Here is a 22,241-nt window from a genome sequence, read left to right as displayed (position 1 = left end):
CTCAGATCATTGTATTGTCAAGAAGAACTAAATCATTCACAGTTGATTATCATAGAGCACTTCTGTTAATGTGTGTAAAGTTTTGCCGGTTCTATTTACTTCACTTTCGCTCAATTCACCTAAGTCTTTCCCAGCTTTTCTTAAAACAACATGCTCATTATTCTTTATGGCACAATAACTTTCCATCACAATCACAACTTGTTCAATTATTCCCCAGCTGATGGACTTTACCTCAATTTCTAGTTCTTTGCCACCACAAAAAGAGCTATTAGAAATATTTTTTGTACATGTAGTTCCTTTTCCATTTTTTAATCATTTCTAATGACATAACCTAGTTGTGGTGTTGTGAGGTCAAAGGATATGCACAGTTTGTCATTTGGGAATAGTTCCAAATTTCTCTCTAGAATAGTTGGATCCATTGAAAGCTCCACTAACAATGCATTAGTGTCCTAATTTTCCCACATTCTCTCCAAAATTTATCATTTTCCTTTTCTGTCATATTAGCCAATCTAATAGGTATGAGTAAGAGTTGTTAATTTGCAATTCTCTAATCCATAGTGATTTAATTGCTGAACCCACCTATGGTGTCTACATGTTACCTAACTCTCACCTGTGGCTCCAAGAACTGTAGCATACCCAGTGACCATGTTCTGGTAAATCATCTTGGTAGATGGACTAAACCAGGTTGAGAGTAACCTATCGATGAGTTATAGGGATGTCTACCCTAACCTTGTAAAGACTTCCCTGGCAGAATAGGTGATATAGTTTATTTTAATAGGACATGAAGTTTGTGGAAAGAAGTACTATGGAGAGTCTCTATGGAGAGATGTCTGGTTAAGACACCAGAGACATCCACGGTATCCTAAGTGATCACCAGCAATTCTGACTTTTGTCCTGAGAGAGTGGGGCTGATGACTTCATGCCGTTCTGCCTCATTTAAATCCAATTGACATGCAAGTTAAGATGTCACTCATTCATAATATTGACCTGCTTAGAAAATGTAGGATGAACAACAACCTAATCTGTGTCTTATTGTTCTAAATTAGCTTTATACTTCGGTCTTTTTTCATTGTTTATGGATGAAGTTAAATAAACATTAGAGTTTTAGGAACACAAATCAGGGGTTTGGTCCTACTTAATTTAAAGTAAAGGAAAAACCCAAAGAGAAGGATGATAATTTGGTCCACAGGCTTCAAACTCCCATCATAATTTGTTTAACTTTATTCCATTAACCAGTATGATTGCTATATTTATATAGGTAAACCATCAATGTTCAAAAATTCCACTGATCCATAGTGTTTTCAACATCAGTTAATTTCCTGCTAAGTAATAAATGAAGTTAAAATAAATACAGAAACATCTGGTGTTCCTCAAAGAGATTTGAAGTGACTAGAAAATAAGAATTCCTAGAATTTGGAATCAATGTTGATGGCAGTCCTGGCAGTACATTCTGAGACATTTGAGTAGTAAATATATGCCTGCAGTTTCAGTTTTCTAATTGCAGAAGACTTTTAACAGGGAGTAAGTATAAGCAGCCATCAGTTTCCCTTGTAGGGAGTCACACTTAGAGTAAATGAAGTTTTTGCTCAACTCTTCTAGGTAGAGATGAACACTTGCATGTAATAAATATAATATAATATAATAATAAACATGTAATAAAGCATGTAATAATAAATAGGATCTAGGGAGCTAAGAGCCAGTAAGGAGATCTCATTGGAGATAGCCAGCTAATTCTTGACACTTCTCCATGGGAGACTCATACTATCTAGGCTCGAATTTCCCTTATGAACTTGTTAGTTTAATATTTGTGTATCAGTTCTTATGATTCTCTGGGAAACTTGGATTATTTGCTCAGAGAAATTACTATGGGATGTGTTTTTTGAATATTGAAAAATCTTGAAAAGAAGATGATTGTCTACACTTGCTTAGAATCCCTGTGGACACTGAAGTAGGAGTGATACTGCAGGTTCCTATGTGTCAGGGGTTCTTAATCTTTTTATTTGTCATAGATCCCTTTATCAGTTTGGTTAAGGTAACAGTCAATGTTTTAAAATGCACAAAGCATAATAAAGAGTACAAATATTTTTAATACAAATAAAGCCAGATGTAAAAATTGGAAAAATATCAAGTGTTTATGGGAAAGTTGAGCTAATAGAATGAAAATGACAGTTATACCTAAATTAGTTTACTTTTTCAGTGCCATCTCAAACTGTCAAATATTTATTTTATAGAACTAGAAAAAATAATAAAATTCTTCTGAAAGAGCAAAAGGTCAAGAATATCAAAGAAATTAATTAAAAATGTAAAGGAAGATGAGCTATACCATATCTAAAACCACATTAGAAAGCGGCAATAATTTGGTTCTGGTTAAAAAATAGAGTGGTGGATCAGTGGAATGGGTTGAGTAGCCAAGTCACAGAAGTTAATGACAATAGTAATCTATTCAGCTTCTGGGATAAGAACTCAATCTTTGACCAAAAAAAGTGCTGGAAAAACAGTATGGCAGAAATCGGGTATATAACAATATTCTCATATCATGTATGAACATAAGATCAACATGGGTACATGATTTAGACATAAAGGCTGATCCTGTAAGCAAATCAGGAGAGCAAGGAACAGTTTACCTGTCACATCTATAGAGAAGGGAAGAATATGTGACCAAACAGGAGATGGAGAACATTAATACCAAAAATGGATAATTTTGATTATGTTAAATTAAAAAATACAAAGCCAATGTAACCAAGAGTAGAAGGAAAGCAGATGACAGGAAAAGATAATGATGAATGATGGAGGCGATGTGGGAAAACTGGGACACTAATATATTGTTGATGGAGTTGTGAACTGATTCAACCATTCTGGAGCGCGATTTGGAACTATGCAAAAAGGCTATCAAACTGTGCATACCCTTTGACCCAGCAACGTTTCTATTGGGCTTATTTCCCAAAGAGATCTTAAAAGAGGGAAAGGGACCCACATATGCTGTATGTGGCAGCCCTTTTTGTAGTGGCCAGAAACTGGAAACAGAGTGGATGCCCATCAGTTGGAGAATGGCTGAATGAGTTCTGGTATATGAATGCTATGGAATATTTTTGTTCTGTAAGAAATGACCAGCAGGATTAATACAGAGAGACTTGGAGAGACTTATATGAACTGATGCTAAGTGAAATGGGCAGAACCAGGAGAACATTATACATGGAAACAAGAAGACTATACAAAGATAAATTCTGATGGATGTGGCTCTTTTCAACAATGAGATGATTTAGGCCAGTTCCAATAGTCTTGTGATGAAGTGAATAAATCACAGCCAGAGAGAGGACTGAGAGAACTGAATGTGGATCACAACATAATATTTTCACTCTTTTTGTGGTGTTTGCTTGCCTTTTGTTTTCTCATTTTTTTTCCTTTTTGATCTGATTTGTCTTGTGCTGTATGATATTTGGAGAAATATGTATAGAAGAATTGCACATGTTTAACATCTATTACTTGCCATCTAGGGGAGGGGATGAAGGGAGGGAAAGGAAAAAATTTGGAACACAAGGTTTTGCAAGGGTGAATGTTGAAAATTATCTTTACATATATTTTGAAAATAAAAAACTTTAATAAAAAAGAAGAGAAGCAGAAAAATGGGAAACAATTGTTATAGCCAGTGGTTCTGGTGAAGGCCTCATTTCTCGAATATATTGAGAACTGAATCACATTTATAAGAAAACAAGTCATTCCCCAGTTGATAAATGGTCAAAGGATATGAAAAGGGAGTTTTCAGATGAAGAAATTAAAGTTATCTATAGTCATATGAAAAAATGCTCTAAATCACTATTGATAAGAGAAATGCAAATTAAAGCAACTCTGAAGTACCACCTTACAGATATCAGATTGACTAATATAAGAGAAAAGGAAAGACGATATGGGAGAATTGGGACACTAATACTTTGTTGATGGAGTTGAGAATTGATCCAAACATTCTGCAGAATGATTTGGAACTGTGCCCAAAGGGCTATAAACCTATGCATACCTTTGATCTAGCAAATACTGCTACTAGGTTTATATCCCAAAGAGATGAGAAAAAGTAGAAAAGAACCCACCTGTATGAGAATATCTATAGTAGCCCTTTTTATGGTGGCAAAGAATTAGAAATTGAGGGAATGCCCTTAAATTAGGGAATGGTTGAATAAATGGCATATTACTGTGCTAAAATTTTTGAGCAGGCAGATTTCAGAAAAAATTTGGAAAGACTTACATTAATTGATGATGCTGAGTGAAGCCAGAAGAACAGTGTACATAGTAACAGCAACATTGTGTGATGATCAGCTATAATTAATTTAGATTTTCTCAGCAATATCTCGACCTAAGATCATTCCAAAAGACTTATGATTGAAAATGCTATCCACATCCAGAGAAAGAACTATCAAGTTTAACTGCAGATCAAAGCATACTATTTTCACTTTTTTGCTTTGTTTTTCCTCTCATTTTTTTTCCTTTTATTATGTTTCTTCTTTCACAACATGACTAATGTGGAGTTATATTTAATATGTATGATTGTCAATTCAGATTGCTGTCTTGGGGGTGGAAGGAGACAAAATTCAAAACTCAAAATCTTATAAAAGTGAATGTAGAAAACTGTCTTTACATGGAATTGGAAAAAAATGAAATGCTATTAAGTAGGAAAAAATATATAAAGGAAGTTATTTTATAGTTATAGCCACATTTCCAATACAAAACCTAATCTTAATTTTCACAGAATCTATCTCTCTCATACCCTGTAAAGTAAGAGGGATAAATGGGGCAATCACCAAAAGCTGCCCATGTATGGCTCACTTGAAGTTTTACTCCAGCTGAGATGTTGGAATGTTTGTTATAAAGAGCCCATAAAAAAAGTACAAATATATTGTTTTTAGAAGATTTAGCCATGGCTCAGCTATTCCTCAGAAGCAGGTCGTCTTCCTACCTACACCTTTCCCCTCCCTCTCCTCCATATAATAAACAGCTAGCTCCTTCATCAAGTCTCCTGAAGGGTCTTGATACCAGATTCTAGAACTCTTGACAACTTGACATCATGTCTTCCCTCTGTGAACATTCCACATTACAGAAAGAGACATTCCACATTATAGACTGGATTCTTCAAATTATTGAGATTTTTAAAATTAACCCTGAAGTCCCTACTGGATTGAACTGAATCAAACATTTATTAGATCCTTATTACATTTCAAGCAGTGTGCTAAGCACTGAGGTTACAAAGACAGAATTGAGACCTTCCCAAGAAACACATGTTCTTTGACATCTATCATTGTTGATTACTGTGTACAATAAAAGGGGCAATATACATAAGATGGGAACTAGAGTCTGATTCAATAAAATGAATTAAGGAAACATAAGGTCTTCCTTGCTCACTCAAAATAGTTACCTTTTTGAAGTCTAAGTTCCCAGTTTTTCCTAAGTTAATTAGAAGGGCATCCAAGTGGTACAGTAGATAGAGCATGGCCTGTAAATCAGAAAGTCTTCAGTTGCAAATATAGTTTCAGACACTTAGTAGTTCTGTGGCAAGTCACTTAACGTTTCTTCTTTTTTTTTTTTTTTTTCTTTTTTAAATTATAGTTTTTTTGTTGACAGAACCTATGCATGGGTAATTTTTCAGCATTGACCCTTGTAATCACTTCTGTTCCAACTTTTCCCTGTCTTCCCTCTATCCCGTCCCTTAGATGGCAGGCAGTCTCATACATGTTAAACATGACTTAACTTTGATTTCAATCAGTAACTGGAATCTCTAGAACATTTTGGCAATATTTAAATCAGAGGCATTGTTCCAAAGTCTCAAATCTAGGTTGCACCACAGATGAAAAAAAGGAAATTTGGGTTTTCCTAAAGATGTCAGTAATATCTATTTAGGAGAATGGATTTTGAATTTCAGGAAGTACAGAGACATCATTCTCTAATTTTCTATTGCTTTAAATATTAACAAAATCTTTTATTTTTAGATGTGGTAACACAAGTTTTATCAAATAGTGTAATAAACGGGAAATTTCCCTTTGAAATCTTGGAAATTCCATTTCTCATCCTACATCTATTCTTAAGCTCTTCCAGCTTTCTAAGGTGGCTGTGTGGAGCCCACCATTGAGAAGAACTTGAGCCACATGGCTGGTGTCCGAACATAAATATCTTCCCTGCCATCTGTGGGAGGATGAAGTTTAATGACATCATTCTTGGCTAGATCTCTAGGGCTGATCAGAATCCAATGTAGCCTTAATATCTGCCATGTTCTCCAATTTGTACTTGAATCAGAACAAAGGATACATCTGCTTTCACCATTTGGTGTTTTTTATAACTTCTATTGCTATTATAGTTTTTAAATGTTTATTATGTAGAAAGCATGACTTTGCTATTCTTAATATATCTATTATTTCATAAAATAAGCAATATTCTTCTACAGTGCCTCACAGAGTTGATTTATTTTGTTTGAATCACATCAACTGGATCCAAATAATGAGAAAAGTGTGAAAATTGTTATTTTTTTCTAATTTACATTGACACTAATTGTTTAGGAATATATATAAATGTCATCTAATTTTAATTGAGCTCTTTTTCTTAATCCACCAAAAGAGAAATCTTCTACAACTAGCCTTTTACATTTATACTAACAAATTGAGATTTCATCAAAGAAGTGAGAACAAAGAATGTGATTTTGGAACACAATGGCATTCTAAAAGATATTTTGTATAAAACCTGTGCCCTTGCATATTGGTCCTTTCCTTGCTACAATGAAGGTCACTTGGTTGAGCATATCTGTTATATCCAAGATGAGAAACAACATAGAGCAGTGACTCAAAGACTTCCCTCAGAGTCAGGAAAAAATGGCTTCAAATCCCTCTTCACATATATCCTGGTTGTGTGTCCCTGGGCAGCCATTGAATCCCTCTATGCTCCTAAAACTCTGTAGATTTACAAGTTACTGATCACTAAGAGCAAAGGGAGTTCTCCAACTATTGAAACTGTGATTTTTTTAATTGAGAAAAAGATTATAGACAAAGTTTGTCCCAAAAGACTTAGTACAGTTTAAAAATACAAAAATAAAAACAAAACTTGTTAAATCTATTAAAGGTTAAAATCACAGATTTTTAGGAACCCCATATTTTGGTAGAAGGAATTTTTATGAGAAGAATTAGCTCCCCTGATGATAACACAAGTCTGGACACCACCATCACCATCACCACCACCCCCCCACACACACACACCAGAAATGTAAAATCAAAAAATCATAAAATAAAATTGGGACTTTAGAGAGTATGTGATCCAGGGCCTTCATTTTACAGATAAGGAAACTAAGGCACAATGTGACTTATTAGGAAGTCTGTTTTGTTTAGAAATTCCTTTGTTGTCTATTCATTCAACCATTTTGCAGAATAGCACAGGCTTGCTTGCTTGAATATCTCAGATTACATTTTTAAAAGTTAATTAAATAAGCAATTACTCTCAGAACTGAGTAGCTTGATTTTTTGCTGCCTTGACCACTTCTCTAAGCTCTATGGGTTTAGTCTGGCAAAAGAGATAAATATTCTTGTAAAAAGTAAAAGCAAAAGGAGGATAAAAGATAAATGTACTTTAGATTGTTATAATTTCTATAGATTTCTATGGGTTGTATGGATATATATTTTTTTCTATGTATAAATGTATAATTCAATCTACTTCAAAATCCAAAAGAGACCAAGAAATATGTCAAGTAAGGTGAGCGATTGAAAAATGGAAGAGTAAAATATTTAAAGGTAATAGTAAATGACAAGCTAAATTTCAGTACTTAGAGGGTCATCCCCTCATAGCCAGAAGGAGTTCTTGTAGGAAAATTGATCATAATATAGTAATGATAACAATTACCATGATAATGATAATAAAAACGACTCACATTTCCATGTCACTTAAAGATTTTCAAAGCAATTTCTTCATAGCACCCTTGTGAGGTCGGTGGTGCAAGTAACATACCCCTTTTCTAGATGAGGAAACAGGCTTGGAATGGTTGAATATGAAGTTACACAGCTTGTAAATATTGAAGTTGGATCTCCACTTCATTTCCTGACTATGGGGCCAGTGCTCTTCTCCTGTCATAGTGATTGAATAAAGGATTTGCCAACTATGCCCCGATCTTGATAGATGAGTCACTGGTAAGTTTCATATTTTGCCTTCCATAAGCTGTTGCTAACAAGTCTCCTCCCAGGGACGTTGGTAACTCTCTTCTATACCTCAGACCTAGATACTGCTTTTTTAAAAAATCTATCACAAAATGTAGTTTGAAGGATACGAGGCAGCCTCAAAGTCAGGAAGACTTTGACACATTGATTGTGGGATCTTGAGCAAGTCAACTTCTTGGTTCTTTAGGCAACTTTCTATTTACTGCAGAAAAGTTGCAGTCTGCACTGGAAAAGCTCATACTGAGTTCTCTACACAAAAGCATTCAGAGCTCATAACCATTGTACTGATGGGTAAATTGGAGGCCATGGCAAACCACGAAACAAACAAACCAAAATGCTCAGTGACTCAGTTCTGACATCCTTCTTCCACTTGGGCAGTGACTGGTTGGCAAAGGTCCAGAAAAGGGTGGGGTCAGAGCAGCTCAGAATGATACAGTTTCCAAACCATCTGTGTTCATTAATTTAACTGTTGGCACTCTAAATATGAGCTTCCTACCCACCAACTGATGAAATGATGTATTAGTGGAGAAACTATATCATACGCTTGACAGTCTTGCTACAAATGAAATCAGCAACAAAAAAATACATTTCAGAGACACATGGTGGAAAACCCAGCAAACTTGGAGTTTGGGAAGCTCTGGATTTGAATTCTGCCTGATAAACTTGCCAGCTGTGTGATCCTGAGAATATCATTTAACCTCATTCGTTCTGTTTCTTCATCTGTGAAATATGGAGATTAGCTCTCTGATGTCTCTTCCAGAGTGAAATTTATGATCCTATGATCTTTTGTGAGATGCTTGCAAAATGTCTGACTAAATAATAAAGCACCATCTATGAAGGATTTGACAAGATCCTTCAAACCAAAATCCTAACATTTAGGGGTATGTGTGTATAGGTATGTTTTACACATATGCATATACATGTATAAGCACACATATTTGTCTATATGTGTATGCATGTATATTTTATATATCGCATGTTTTATGATTTAAAATAAATGAGGCAAAAGGCTGACAGACTACTTAGAATTTTTCCAACTTTTTCTCAAGGAGGAAATTGGAAGCATGAAAATGTTCATGTCTTGATTGCTTAGAAATGTGGAAATCATGATTGAATCAATTATCTTTATAGAGACACATCATTATCTGATTAAAGATCAAAATTAATGCCAAATTGAAAGAAAAAAGAAAGCTAGCAAAAAACATTACATGAAATCCCAGCTGCCCCATGTTTCCTTATTCAAATCAGATATTAAATATAATTCAGTCAGACTGTAATCAGCCATTGAAAATAGAAAATGGACAAAGGAAAATAATGGTCGCCATTTTTTATGTTTTTATAGCTAACCAGCACAAAAGAATTAGCAGTGAGGTGGACAAAAATATCCAGAAACCACCATGCTTAACTAACATTTTATTTCCTTGACAAGTGAAAGATGGCAGCAATGGGCAACACTAGCTTAACATGAACTTGTTTATGAACTATCCAGAGGATGCTCATGAAAGATTCTGAGCAGTATTGCTTCAAAAACCAATGAAGATTTTGAAAGCAAGTCTGCCAGAAAGTATTGAATGAGACCTAACTGAGCCAGATTATTACAAGATTATAGATGAAACTGGATAGAAAACAACAAACATAAAAAATGCAACATTTGCCACCATTTTTATGACAAATTACTTTTGTCATTCATGGCATGGAATTATCATTAGATCTATGATCTAAAACACCAAGATATATTTGATGAGAATCTGACCTCTACTTTCTCATTTTCTAGTAGACTTTTGTTTGTACTTTTGTTCTTTAATGTTCATTTTCTGGTGTGAATTATGGTTATTTGTGTACCAATTTTGTTTTCTCAATTATACTGTTAACACCCTAAAGAAATCAGGTCTCATTTATCTTGAATATAATCCCTCCTCCATGACTACTAAGATGCTTTGCAAGCAACAAAATATCTTTATAAAGTATTGTAAAAATGTAGATTTTGTTTTTTACTACTAATGTTATTAGTGAAAGTAAGACACTGATAACTTCTCTACAGTCATGAACCTAGTGTCAAGAATGGACATGCATTGTCATTAATGGTCATTAATACCTTATATAATCATTAAGGCAGTCACTATCTAAGGATCTAAATCACTATCTAAGAAATAGGAGGAAAGACAAAATCCTATCTGATTGCCCCAATGAGTTGTACAGTTCTGACCCAATGTCTCTAAATAGGTAATGTGAATTTAGCATGACTTCCTGTAGTGATCTCTTCTTTTTCTAAAATATGATGGTTCTCTGTGGAGCAGGTTTCTTGGGGAGGTTTTCAGTTAGTTTCAGTTCAGAGTAATAATCACTTCAAATGCAGCCAGCTGATAAAATCCAAACATTTATTTTCTCCTTCCAAGTCCTTGGGCCCCGTTAGCTTTCTTAAAGGCCTCTCTCTCCCTCCTTAGTTCCAAGAGCTCTTGCAGCTTGTCTTTTAGCTCATCCAGCTTCTGCCTCTAGCTCAACTCCGACTCATAGCTTCTCAATCTCCAACTGATGCTTCCCTCTCAATCTTTTCAGCTGACTGATTGACTGAAGCTCTAAGAGCTTTTTATATATGATCTCTTAAAGGTGTGAACCCAAAAGTTGATCCCTCCTCTGAGAGATGGGGATTGTGGGTTTCTGACTTGTGAATCTCCCAAACTTGTGAACTCCAATGTGTGAGCTAATTGTGAACTCTCAAAGGTGTTAACTTAAGCATTGTTTCTATCAATATTAGTGACTTAACACTTTGTAAGGATTTGCTCTAATGTGTGAACCAATAAGCATTGTATCAATTCCATTGAATTAACACTAGGATTCTAACAACTTCCTATATTCTTTCTAGAGTAGCTGTATCTTTTCTTCTTTGTTTTCTGCTATTAGTATTCTTTCATGGGTGTTTTAAACTGATTAGGTTGGGTTGTCAGAGATGCTTTCTGAGTTTGGGTGGTTTTCAATGACTTCCTTTTGGCCGGTGATTTCCTTTTGGCTTGCAAATATCTTCCTTCTAATAAAGACATATCATAAAGCAAACTTTTACAGTTAGCAGAGTAATTAATAAAATCATGGAGAACACGCTAAATAAATCTACTTCATAAAAAGCATCTGTGTCTGTAGAAGTGTGTTAGATTGCCTTTGTGGCTACCCTCTGATTTTCCTATTTTGTATCTTTGGATTTTTATATAATGGATTCTATTAAATGATGTTGCGCTACACCTACATTGTGCTAAGTATCATAAAGGACAAAATAAGAATATAAGAAAATGATTGAGAGGGAAGCATCAGTTGGAGATTGAGAAGCCACGAGTCGGAGTTGAGCTAGAGGCAGAAGCTGGATGAGCTAAAAGACAAGCTGCAAGAGCTCTTGGAACTAATGAGGGAGAGAGGTCTCTAAGAAAGCTAATGGGGCCCAAGGAAAGAGATAGGACTTGGAAGGAGAAAATAAACATTTGGATTTCATCAGCTGGCTGCATTTGAAGTGATTATTACTCTGAACTGAAACTAACTGAAAACCTCCCCAAGAAATCTGCTCCACAGAGAACCATCATATTTTAGAAAAAGAAGAAGTCACTACAGGAAGTCCTGCTAAATTCACATTACCTATTTAGAGCCATTGGGTCAGAACTGTACAACTCACCGGGGCAATCAGATAGGATTTTGTCGTTCCTCCTATTTCTTAGATAGTGATTTAGATCCTTAGATAGTGACTGCCTTAATGATTATATAAGGTATTAATGACCATTAATGACAATGCATGTCCATTCTTGACACTAGGTTCATGACTGTAGAGAAGTTATCAGTGTCTTACTTTCACTAATAACATTAGTAGTAAAAAACAAAATCTACATTTTTACAATACTTTATAAAGATATCTTGTTGCTTGCAAAGCATCTTGGTAGTCATGGAGGAGGGATTATATTCAAGATAAATGAGACCTGGTTTCTTTAGAGTGTTTACAGTATAATTGAGAAAACAAAATTGGTACACAAATAACCATAATTCACACCAGAAAATGAACATTAAAGAGCAAAAGTACAAACAAAAGTCTACTAGAAAATGAGAAAGTAGAGGTCAGATTCTCATCAAATATATATTGGTGTTTTAGATCATAGATCTAATGATAATTCCATGCCATGAATGACAAAAGTAATTTGTCATAAAAATGGTAGCAAATGTTGCATTTTTTATGTTTGTTGTTTTCTATCCAGTTTCATCTATAATCTTGTAATAATCTGGCTCAGTCAGGTCTCATTCAACACTTTCTGGCAGACTTGCTTTCAAAATCTTCATTGGTTTTTGAAGCAATACTGCTCAGAATCTTTCATGAGCATCCTCTGGATAGTTTATAAACAAGTTCATGTTAAGCTAGTGTTGCCCATGTCATCTTTCACTTGTCAAGGAAATAAAATGTTAGTTAAGCATGGTGGTTTCTGGATATTTTTGTCCACCTCACTGCTAATTCTTTTATGCCGATTAGACCCCTTTAAATAGGGAGATCAATATGGGTAAAGGTATGAAGTGGGAGTTACCTTGATAATTGCATGCTGCTTGTATGTAATGTATAAGGGAAGAGTGATTTTAATAGAAAAGATGGACATGTACAATACATCAGTTCATGCATACATATATGTATACACACATTTATTCATGTATACACATATGGGTGTGCATACATGTAGACACATACATATGCATGCATATATATGGATGTGTGTGTGTGTGTATGCTGGAGAGAATCAGATCTAAAGGAATCTAAAAATTGAAAGAAATTTTGATTTTATGTAGCAGGAAATTGAGAATGTTTGATTATTATTAATAGAAGAACATGATCAGTCAATTCAATAAGCATATATAAAACTCATTGTGTCCTCTGATCAGCTGTAATAACTACAAAGAAAATTTAAAAATATGATGAAAGGATTATTTTACTAGAATAAAATTGTATTGATATATTTTTCTATCACCTTAATTTCCTCCCATTTTCCTCTCCTTCCCCTCTCCCCACTAGAAAACCATTCTTTATTCCAAAGAATTGAGTGTTGTTTTTTTTTTTTTTTTCTAAGCATGGTATATAGGATGGTTTGCAAGGGTATAGAGAAAGAAATTGGAGACAGCAAGGCCAGAAAACAAATAATTTGAGATGACTTGTAACTTAAGATGATTTAGCCTCCTCTTTTCTTTTCTTTTTTTCTTTTTTTCTTTTTTTTTTTTTTGCTGAGGCAATTGGGTTGATGACTTGCCCAGAGTCACACAGCCAGGAATTATTAAGTGTCTGAGGTCACATTTGAACTCAGGTCCTCCTAACTTCAGGTGCTCTATCCATTAAGCCACCTAGCTGCCCCTTCCTCTTTTCATCGTACTTCTCAGTCCACATGGGTCTAATTCCATAAGGAAGATGCCATGTATTGGTTCTGGGGCTCTGTGAATGAACAAAATATGGATTTCTCCCTGTTATGCTTGGCAGGAGAGTGCAAGGACCTGTCTGACTTACCTGGTAGAGCAGCTGGCTAACATGGAACATTCCTCTCATCATCTCCTTTTGTTGGAGATTAAGAATCTCACCGACACCTTCTCTACTATCCTGGGGCCTCAAAGCAGAGATATCTACCGGATGAGCAATAGTTTCACCGCCATTGCCAAGCTTCTCATCCGACACCTGGATGGCGACAATCCCCAAAGAAGGAGGTAAATGGATGTTGTTGTCCCATTTGGGGTTCTATGTTCATGGCCGTGTTTGCCTTTGAACGGGGAGTGAGCCCAACAAAAAGCACCTCGCCTATGCAGACATACTTTGCCTTAAAACATCCTCCCAAACTGGAAGAGATGCCTTGTGCTGCACAATGACAGTTTCCCCGCAGGAAAGCTAAAATAAAAGCCCTGCGGTGTCCGTTCCCGTCCTCCCCTATGAGGAAGATGATACGAGCATCCCCTCTCAACTTCATCTTCTTTGGTTGGAAAATGATGCTGGATGCTCCGTTTCTTTGTTCACCTTTATCTCGGCTGAGCATATGAACATTTAAACGATTATTTCTCTCTTCCCCAGAGTGTGTAGAAAGACGTTTTAAGTCTTTCATTCTAAACTACTCATGACCTGGGTAGAAAGATCTGCAGGGGGAAGGCCTCCCAGGGATACAAGAATAACTTTGGGGAGGGTCGAACCCTCCAGCACGTGCTCTTAGGAAGTCAAGTATACCCCCTAAGCTTTTACACAATTTCCATGATGCTGCTTTTCAGGGAGCCGGTTAGAACTCCCACTGCAGCCTCCCGTGGGATTGTGAGACGGCCCATTATTAGGAAGGTCACTTGGCATTCTGCGCACAGCTTGCGGGCTGATCGCTCCCTCCTGGTGACTGGCATGTGCACCAGAGGAAAAAAAAAGATTAAGCTTCATTCATGACTATGTCTAATTCTCTCAGCTTCCTCTGCTAAAGCCCTGCAGTCAGGAGGCTAAGAGACAGAACCTGTTTTGCCCAAGTTTGTGAGATAATATATGAGAAAGTGCTTTGGAGAAGTATTAAATGCTGTATAAACTCGCCCTGTTCCTGTGAGCTAAGAAAAGTGCCACTGTTTTGCCATCCCCCAAATGGCGCGAGGGCGCTTTCTTAACATGAATCGGTCCCAGGGATAAGGGCTTAACAGAGATACTTCTCAGGCAAATTCTGAGAGAGAAGAAGAAGAAATGACTTTTAAAAGAACACTTTACATACACGGTCTCGTTTGGATACCACAAAAACCTTCTTAGCTTTAAGCCAGAGGAGCCCTTCCTAAATTTGCAACTTTATCCCATCACTCCCCCCAATTTTCCCTTTGAGGGAGGTGCTGCTCAGATTAGCATTAGGAAGCTAAGGCTACCAAGGGTCAGAGAAACTGAGTAATTTTCCTATAGGTGCAGGTAAGTGTCTAAAATAGTATTTGAACTCAGGTCCTTCTGACTTTGAAGTGCATTAATCTATCCACTACACCATGCAGCTTTGTGGGGAGGAAAAAAGGAAAGGAGAGAAGAGAAAGGAAGAGAGGAGAAAAGAGGAGAAATGAGGAAAGGAGAAGAGGAGAAAGAGAAAAAAAAGAAAGAAATGAAGAAATAAAGGAAGGAAAGAGCAAATCTCACCAACGAGGCTATGCACATGAGAAAAAGTCTTAGTTTCTGTTCCCATTGCTATTCCGTGCACCCCCCCGCCCCCTGCCCAAGTAACCTAAAGAAAGGCAAGCAAAAGGCAGAGAGAAAAGACTATGAGAACATAGATTCCTGAGCCCTTTTTTCTTCCCCAGAAGTGATTTCAGTTAGTTCAGTCCTTTCTCCTTATTCTCATTGTTCTTCTGACCCATTGAGAGCCTGTGGTGGGAACCCCCAGATATAAGTGCAGGCAGACAAGCCACAGTAAGTCTCTCTTATTAACTGCTCATCTTTATCTGTATCGGTTGCTATGGCTCCTGGAGCAGCATCTTCTCTCTGAATGGCCATTATTGTCAACTTTTGGCTTCCCTAATTTCTCTGTCCCCCAAACTAAGAGTTCTCTAGGTTATTGTCTGAAATATGCAGCAAGAGGTCAGAGCCACACAATTAAAGTGAAAATTAATAAGTGAAGAGGGCATGAGAGAAAATGAAAGATGATCAGATTCAAAACAGATGTCACCCAATTTACAAATCTAACACACAGATCAGCAGGCAAGATTGGAAAGCAGAGACCAAAGCTCCAAGAGTATTGAAAGAAAAAATAATTAGCATCTGAGAGAGAATGAAAAACTGAAGCAGACAAGAGCCCCAGTGTGCCAAATCATTATGAGTAAATTGAACAGTTTTTTTCAATGCATCCAAAGAAGGAGCTTGTATTTTGTTCTCTTTAATTTTGGAAATCGTTTAGGAAGGCTAGACAACAAATGAACAAGGACTAAATATTGGGAAAAACTAACAGAGTGCATTAGATTTCACATCTATTCAGGAGGAACTGAAAGGCCATAGCCGCCGTTTGGGTTAAAAGTAGAGAACGTGCCAGGGATTGAGAATGCCATCCGTGTATTATGGCACTCTGGCCATGGCGATTCTGCTAACGACTGGTCCAATCAAAGCTGGAAGGGGCACCTGAGACCCTGGCAACTACTCAAGAGGACTGAGCGGACAGAGGGAGGATATTCAAAGCCTCTTTGGCAACTCCATCACGTTGTCAAGAAGGCTGACATAAATAGCTGCAGGTGAAATAGTCATCCATTTGTGGCAAGATGTGCCAGGTCTCTATCAGAACAGTGGAGAGGGAAATCATGAGGAGCAAACAGGAAGAAAGAGGAGGAAAAGATGGAGAAAGGTTGAAGGGAAAAAGGCAAAAGAGAAGAAAGTCTTAAATTTCTTGTCTTTAAGACATAAGTACCCTCCCTGAATCTTAAATTCTACTCTCTACCTTGCCAAGATGAGGAGTCCATTGCTTTTAGGCCCAGCCCCAAAGCCTTAAGCAGAAGCTTTCAATTGTAAGAAAGAAAGCTGATCGGGGATGAAGATGAATAAATATTCAGTGGTAGATTCAAAGCCAAATAACATGAATGAGGGAAGGCTAATTAAATCTTCAACCAGATCAGACATTTTTTATTAAACTTTTTATTTTCAAAACTTACACATAGATAATTTTCAACATTCACTCTTGCAAAATCTTTTGTTCCAATTTTTTCCCTTCCTTCTCCCCACTCCCTCCCCTAGATGGCAAGTAAACCAATATATGTTAAACATGTACCTTTTTAACATATACACACATATATATTTTTTTGACAATATATTGCTGCATAAGAAAAATCAGATCAAAAGGAAGAAATAATGAGAAAGAAAACAAAATGCAAGCAAACACCACAAAAAGAATGAAAATACTATGTTGTGATCCACACTCAGTCCCCAAGGTCCACTCTCTGAGTGCAGATGGCTCTCTCTATCACAAGACTATTAGGAATGGCCTGAATCATCTCATTATTGAAAAGAGCCACGTCCATCAGAATTGATCATTGTATAGTCTTGTTGTTGCCATATATAATGATCTCCTGGCTCTGCTCACTTCATTTAGTGTCAGTTCATCTAAGTCTCTCCAGGCCTCTGTGAAATCATTCTGAAATCAGCACTTGTAAAGAGCCAATCCCAAAAGAATGAAAAATCAAATCATAATCATAACATTACAAGGTAAGAAGTCAGTTGGGGGAGAAATGAGTGGAGACAGAGAGTGGTTGTTCATTTTTTCAGGCACACCCAACTCTTTGTGACCCACAGACTATCTCGTGTCAGGACCTTCTGTCCTCCACTACCTCCCAAAGTCTGTCCGAGGTCATTATTTCCACAACACTTCTATCCATCTCATTGTCCGCCATTCCCTTCTTCTTTTTACCTTCAGTCTTTCCCAACATCAGGGTTATCTTAAGTGATTTCCATCTTCTCATTATGTGGCCAAGCTCCAGCTTCAGTATTTGTCCTCCCAATATACTACTTTGTTGTTTGTTTTCCTTCCTTCTCAAAGAGGACCAAAATGACATTATGTTGAGGTCTGAGTAGTCTGTCCAATTGGCTGATAAGACCGACATGACTTCAAGAGGCTCTACCACGGGTCAGATACAAATAATCCACACGATCACTTGGAGTGGGCAGATCTCTAAATTTGGAAGTCTCCTCATGTCTCACAATCAATTCCAAAATTTTTCAGAGAGACCTTGACAGTCTCCTTGCATCTTTTGACCTCCATGTGAGCACTTGCCCTATAGGAGATCTCCATAAAATAGTCTTTTGGGTAAATACATTTGGCATTTGGACAAGATGGCCAGCCCCCTGGAGCTGCGCTCTCTTCAGTGAGCAGGAACTTTTGGCAGAGTCTGGTACCTTCTCTTACCAGGTGTCTTCAGAACCTTCCCAAGACAATCCAAATAGAAGCGATTCGGTTTTCTGGCATGGGGAATGTGCTGTCCAGGTCAGCACCTGTAGGTCTTTAGCTGTGTAAGCAGCCTGATGCTCTCCTTTCCCACGTGTCACCTCAGAGTCTCCCCAACACTGAGCTTGCTCCCACAATGTCTGGGTCAGCCTCATCATCATGTGTACCTCCTTACTACACTCTCCATAAAGATAATATAATTTTGTGAAATATTAGCAAGGCATGGAGTGATGAAAGGAAGAGTTAGCAACAGATTCTGAGTCTTAAAATATCTGGGGCCTATTCTTAGTAAAAGCTATGAGCCTGAGATGATCACATTTGAAGCAGCTCCACAATAGCTTGGGGGGAGGGAGGGGACGGGGAGGGGACCTGGACATCTTGCTAAAAAATTCAACAGTGGGTATTGGGTCACTTCTGGGCCTGGTCTATACTTGGTTCTGCCATAGACTAGAAGCAAGAAGTAGATTTAATCAGTGACCTTTGAATTTCCTCTTTGGTGCAGTTATTCAATCCTTCAAACTTATGACTGGTCCCTTCCCCTCCTTTCCCCATATATGGGGAATTTCTTCTTCTTCAAGACCTCCCTCTGTAACCATTTCTTCTATGAAATCTTCACTGATCAGTCCAGTTCATGTCACCCTTGTTCCTTAGTGCTTCTATTCCATAAATACTCGGTGGCTTATCTATCATAGCATAGAAATGATTTCTTAAAAGTGTTGTGGAAAAGTCACTCTTTCTTCTGGGAGGTTTTACAAAGGAAAAAATATTCTCTTAGAACAACTATTGGTGTAAGAAACTACATGAGCTTGCTAAGAATTAAAACCATGTGACATTCCCTTAGTGTTTCCCCCCTACTTTTGACAGATTATCTTCCTACCAAGGAGATGTTTAAGAATGAAACCAGAGTTTTAAGAAGAAAGAAGTCTTCATTTTTATCCAAAGGGCTCTAATCTAGTCATTTGTATTAAAAAAAAAACATTGACAAGGCTGAATTGTATCTCACTTTTGTATTTGGAGCTATGGACATCGTTCAACATTCGTGAACAGTGTCAGAATAGTATCACAACACTTTTGTTTCTTTCTCTCCTGAAGAGGTTAAGACTGACATATGGCACCATTTATGTCCCATCTGCTGTTAATTTACTCAACTATTTTTTTCTCCTTTTAAGCAACATTTATGATGATCTGAAGAGCTGTAAAGGTATCTTAGGAATTCATTTAGCAGCAAGAAATGGAGGAATGAGACACTCTACCCAGCCAGAAAAACAACCAGATCCCACCACATTAAATGACCCAAAATGAGCCATTTTGTTCCATACTGCGCAGTGGTAGGATCGGAACACTAACATGAAGTACGAGCAGGCAAATGGTAGCGTCGTCACGGTGTTTTGGTTATGATTTGTCCTATGAAATAAAAACATTCTGATGATTCAAAGCTACAATACTTAACACAAATAACATTTACCTTATTGCCTTTAGTTTGGGTCTAAATTCCAAGATAATGCCAATGGTTCAACAGAGTTCCAGAATCTCGGTGACTATTTGGTTCAAGTTGTACCTGACTAAGGGTCTAGAATTTGAATAATAAGAGGTCATTCAGCCTTTGCTTGAAGACCTCCAGTAAGACCTCCAGAACCTCCCACCTCCTGAGTCAGCTCATTCAACTTGGAAATCACTTTCAATTTTGTAAATTCTTTCCTTCTATCAAGATAAAATTATACTTTTTGCAACTTTTATCCCTTGCTCCTAATTTTGCCCTCTAAGATGAAGCAGACTTATCTATTCAAATACTTCAAAAAAAAATGATGGTGTCCTGACTTGTAAAGCATTCAGCATAATGGCTGACGCATAGTAGGTACTACATAAATGCTTATTCCCTTCCTCCTACTCTTCTCTTCCCTAAAGTTCTCTTTTCTTGGCAAAATCTCAGGTTCCTTCATTCAATACTCATACTGTATTCAAGGAATTTTACCCATCCTGGCTCTCCTCTGCTGGCCACTCTCCTGCTTATCAATGTTCTTCTTGAGAATGATACCCAGAACTGAACACGAAGCCATAGATGTAGTCGAACCAGGGGACCATAAGAGAGTCCGAGTTGCTATCCAAGAGGGTAAAACTATAAGACTTCTAAGGTTTCTTTCTGTGTTTTGAAATTATAATTCCATGAAACACATTCCCCAAAACTGTAAATGATGTTTGCCTTGAAAATTGTTAATTAGTCATTTAGGAAGGGAAAAGAATCAATCAATGAATCAACAAGCATTTTCATGTCATCTTCAACAAATGGCCATCCAGTCAACGAATTCCCTTATAGAATTCTATATTCTATATTCTATATTCTGCCCATCCTATATTCTCTATATATTCTACATTCTACATACTATATTCTGCCCATTCTAATCTTGGGCAGATCTAATCATTACAAAGATAGCATTGGGATTAAACTGAAATACGTCCCTCTGTGACCTCTATTTGTTGACTTTCAAAGACGAGCCATCCCCTCTTCTACTTGAATATCTTCAGATATTTGAACATGGGTCTCATCTTTCCTGGCTTCCTTTTTGAAAATAAAATGCCTATAACTCCTTCAGTGGATCTTCAAATATCATGGTTTCCAGTCTGCTCATTATTCTGATTATCTGCTGCTGGAACGCTCCAATAATCAACGTCCCTTCTCATCTGCTTCTGGTGGCTGCTGCTTCAGAAGCAGTCTGTCTAGGAGTGAGTGCAATGGTACTCTTCCCTTCCATTCTCTAGATAATATATCTTTACTAGGCACAATATTTATCAGCCTAAGAAAGGAGTGGCTTTTTTGTCTCCCAAATGACACTGCTAACCCCAGTGGAGCTTACAATCTATTTGAACTCCCCGATATTTTCCATGTAAACTACTTTCTCATCCATATTTTTTCTTATGCCAATGATTTTTTCAGTCTAAGGGCTGAATTAGATCTTTGATTCCAGTCAATCAGACAGTTGTCTAAAAGACAACTAAAAATCAACTACTGTCATCTAGTCTGGAAGTTCTTAAATTTACTGGTTTCAGAAAACCTTCATACTATTAAAAAATTATTGAGAAATCTCCAAAGTCCTTTTATTTATGTGGTTTATATCTACCAATTTACTATATTAGACATTAAAATGTATTATTGTTTGGAAATATTTTTAACCATGCAAAGTCCCTAAGAGAATCTTCTGTGAGTCTTAGAAGTCCTGGGACCATTGGGAATTGCTGATATAATTCATAGCTCTTCACTCTAGTTACAAGAATATTGCAAAGGGGCAGTTAGATAACGCAGTGGATAGAGCCCCATCCCTGAAGTCAGGAGGACCCGAGTTCAAATCTGGTCTCAGATACTTAATACTTCTTAGCTGTGTGACCCTGGGCAAGTCACTTGATCCCAATTATCTCATCAAAAAAAGAAAAATAAAAAGACTATTGCAAGAGATTTTCTTCAATGCCTCAATAAACTATAGATCTTCAATACTGATGGAATTTCAATCTTCTACTAGTTTAGCAATCTCTAAAAAGGAGATCATGAAATTTGCTTTCCATGATTTGTTCTAAAGGAACATCTTTCTTTATAAGAGTACACAATAGGTCTTCTTCCTCATTTGGTCCTGAGTATTTCACAGTTCATTCAAAATTAAATTCCTATCACAGGCATAGTAACTTTGCATTAATAATAATATTTGGGTATTGAATAAATATTTAAATAAAAATTTGAATATGTAATAAAAAGATTATAGCTTATAAGATTTGCATGTTAACAAATTTAGCAGGCATTCACCAACAAAGGTTAATCCTGAGGATGTACTTTGGAGTTGTAGGAAAGATAGTATTGAGACATAATATATGTGAACACATTTTGTTAGCTGAAAAACGCTTCCCAAATATGAGTATTATTTTGTTTTTCTCAAAGTTTAATAGTACCATATTTTGAGATCTGTTCCAGAGAGTTTCCAAATATTAACTAATTTTTTTTTTAATTTAAGGATCCTTTAAGACGCGCTGTCAATCTTCTGACCCCCTATGAGGTTTATAGTCTCATCTTCCTTACATAGTGAGATTTGCTTCTTGCCAATAGGACAATTTGTTATTAAGGAGAGCCTCGGCTTACCCAAGTGGGAGGTAATGAAGCCTCCCCCTGGGCATCCCT

General features: G+C 36.8%; 1 protein-coding gene across 2 annotated transcripts in view; it reads left to right on the top strand.

The window, feature by feature from the left end:
* Positions 1-22,241, top strand: part of VEPH1 (ventricular zone expressed PH domain containing 1) — a 209,456-nt gene that overhangs the window by 63,563 nt on the left and 123,652 nt on the right. For both annotated transcript variants that reach the window (XM_051983078.1, XM_051983077.1), the window contains exon 6: positions 13,657-13,877. In XM_051983078.1, the coding sequence (XP_051839038.1) occupies positions 13,657-13,877 (221 nt within the window). The remainder of the gene's footprint in view (positions 1-13,656; positions 13,878-22,241) is intronic.

This window comes from Antechinus flavipes, chromosome 3 (genome assembly GCF_016432865.1).
Source record: "Antechinus flavipes isolate AdamAnt ecotype Samford, QLD, Australia chromosome 3, AdamAnt_v2, whole genome shotgun sequence".
Taxonomy (NCBI): Eukaryota; Metazoa; Chordata; class Mammalia; order Dasyuromorphia; family Dasyuridae; genus Antechinus; species Antechinus flavipes.
This window is presented reverse-complemented; position numbering and strand designations above follow the sequence as displayed.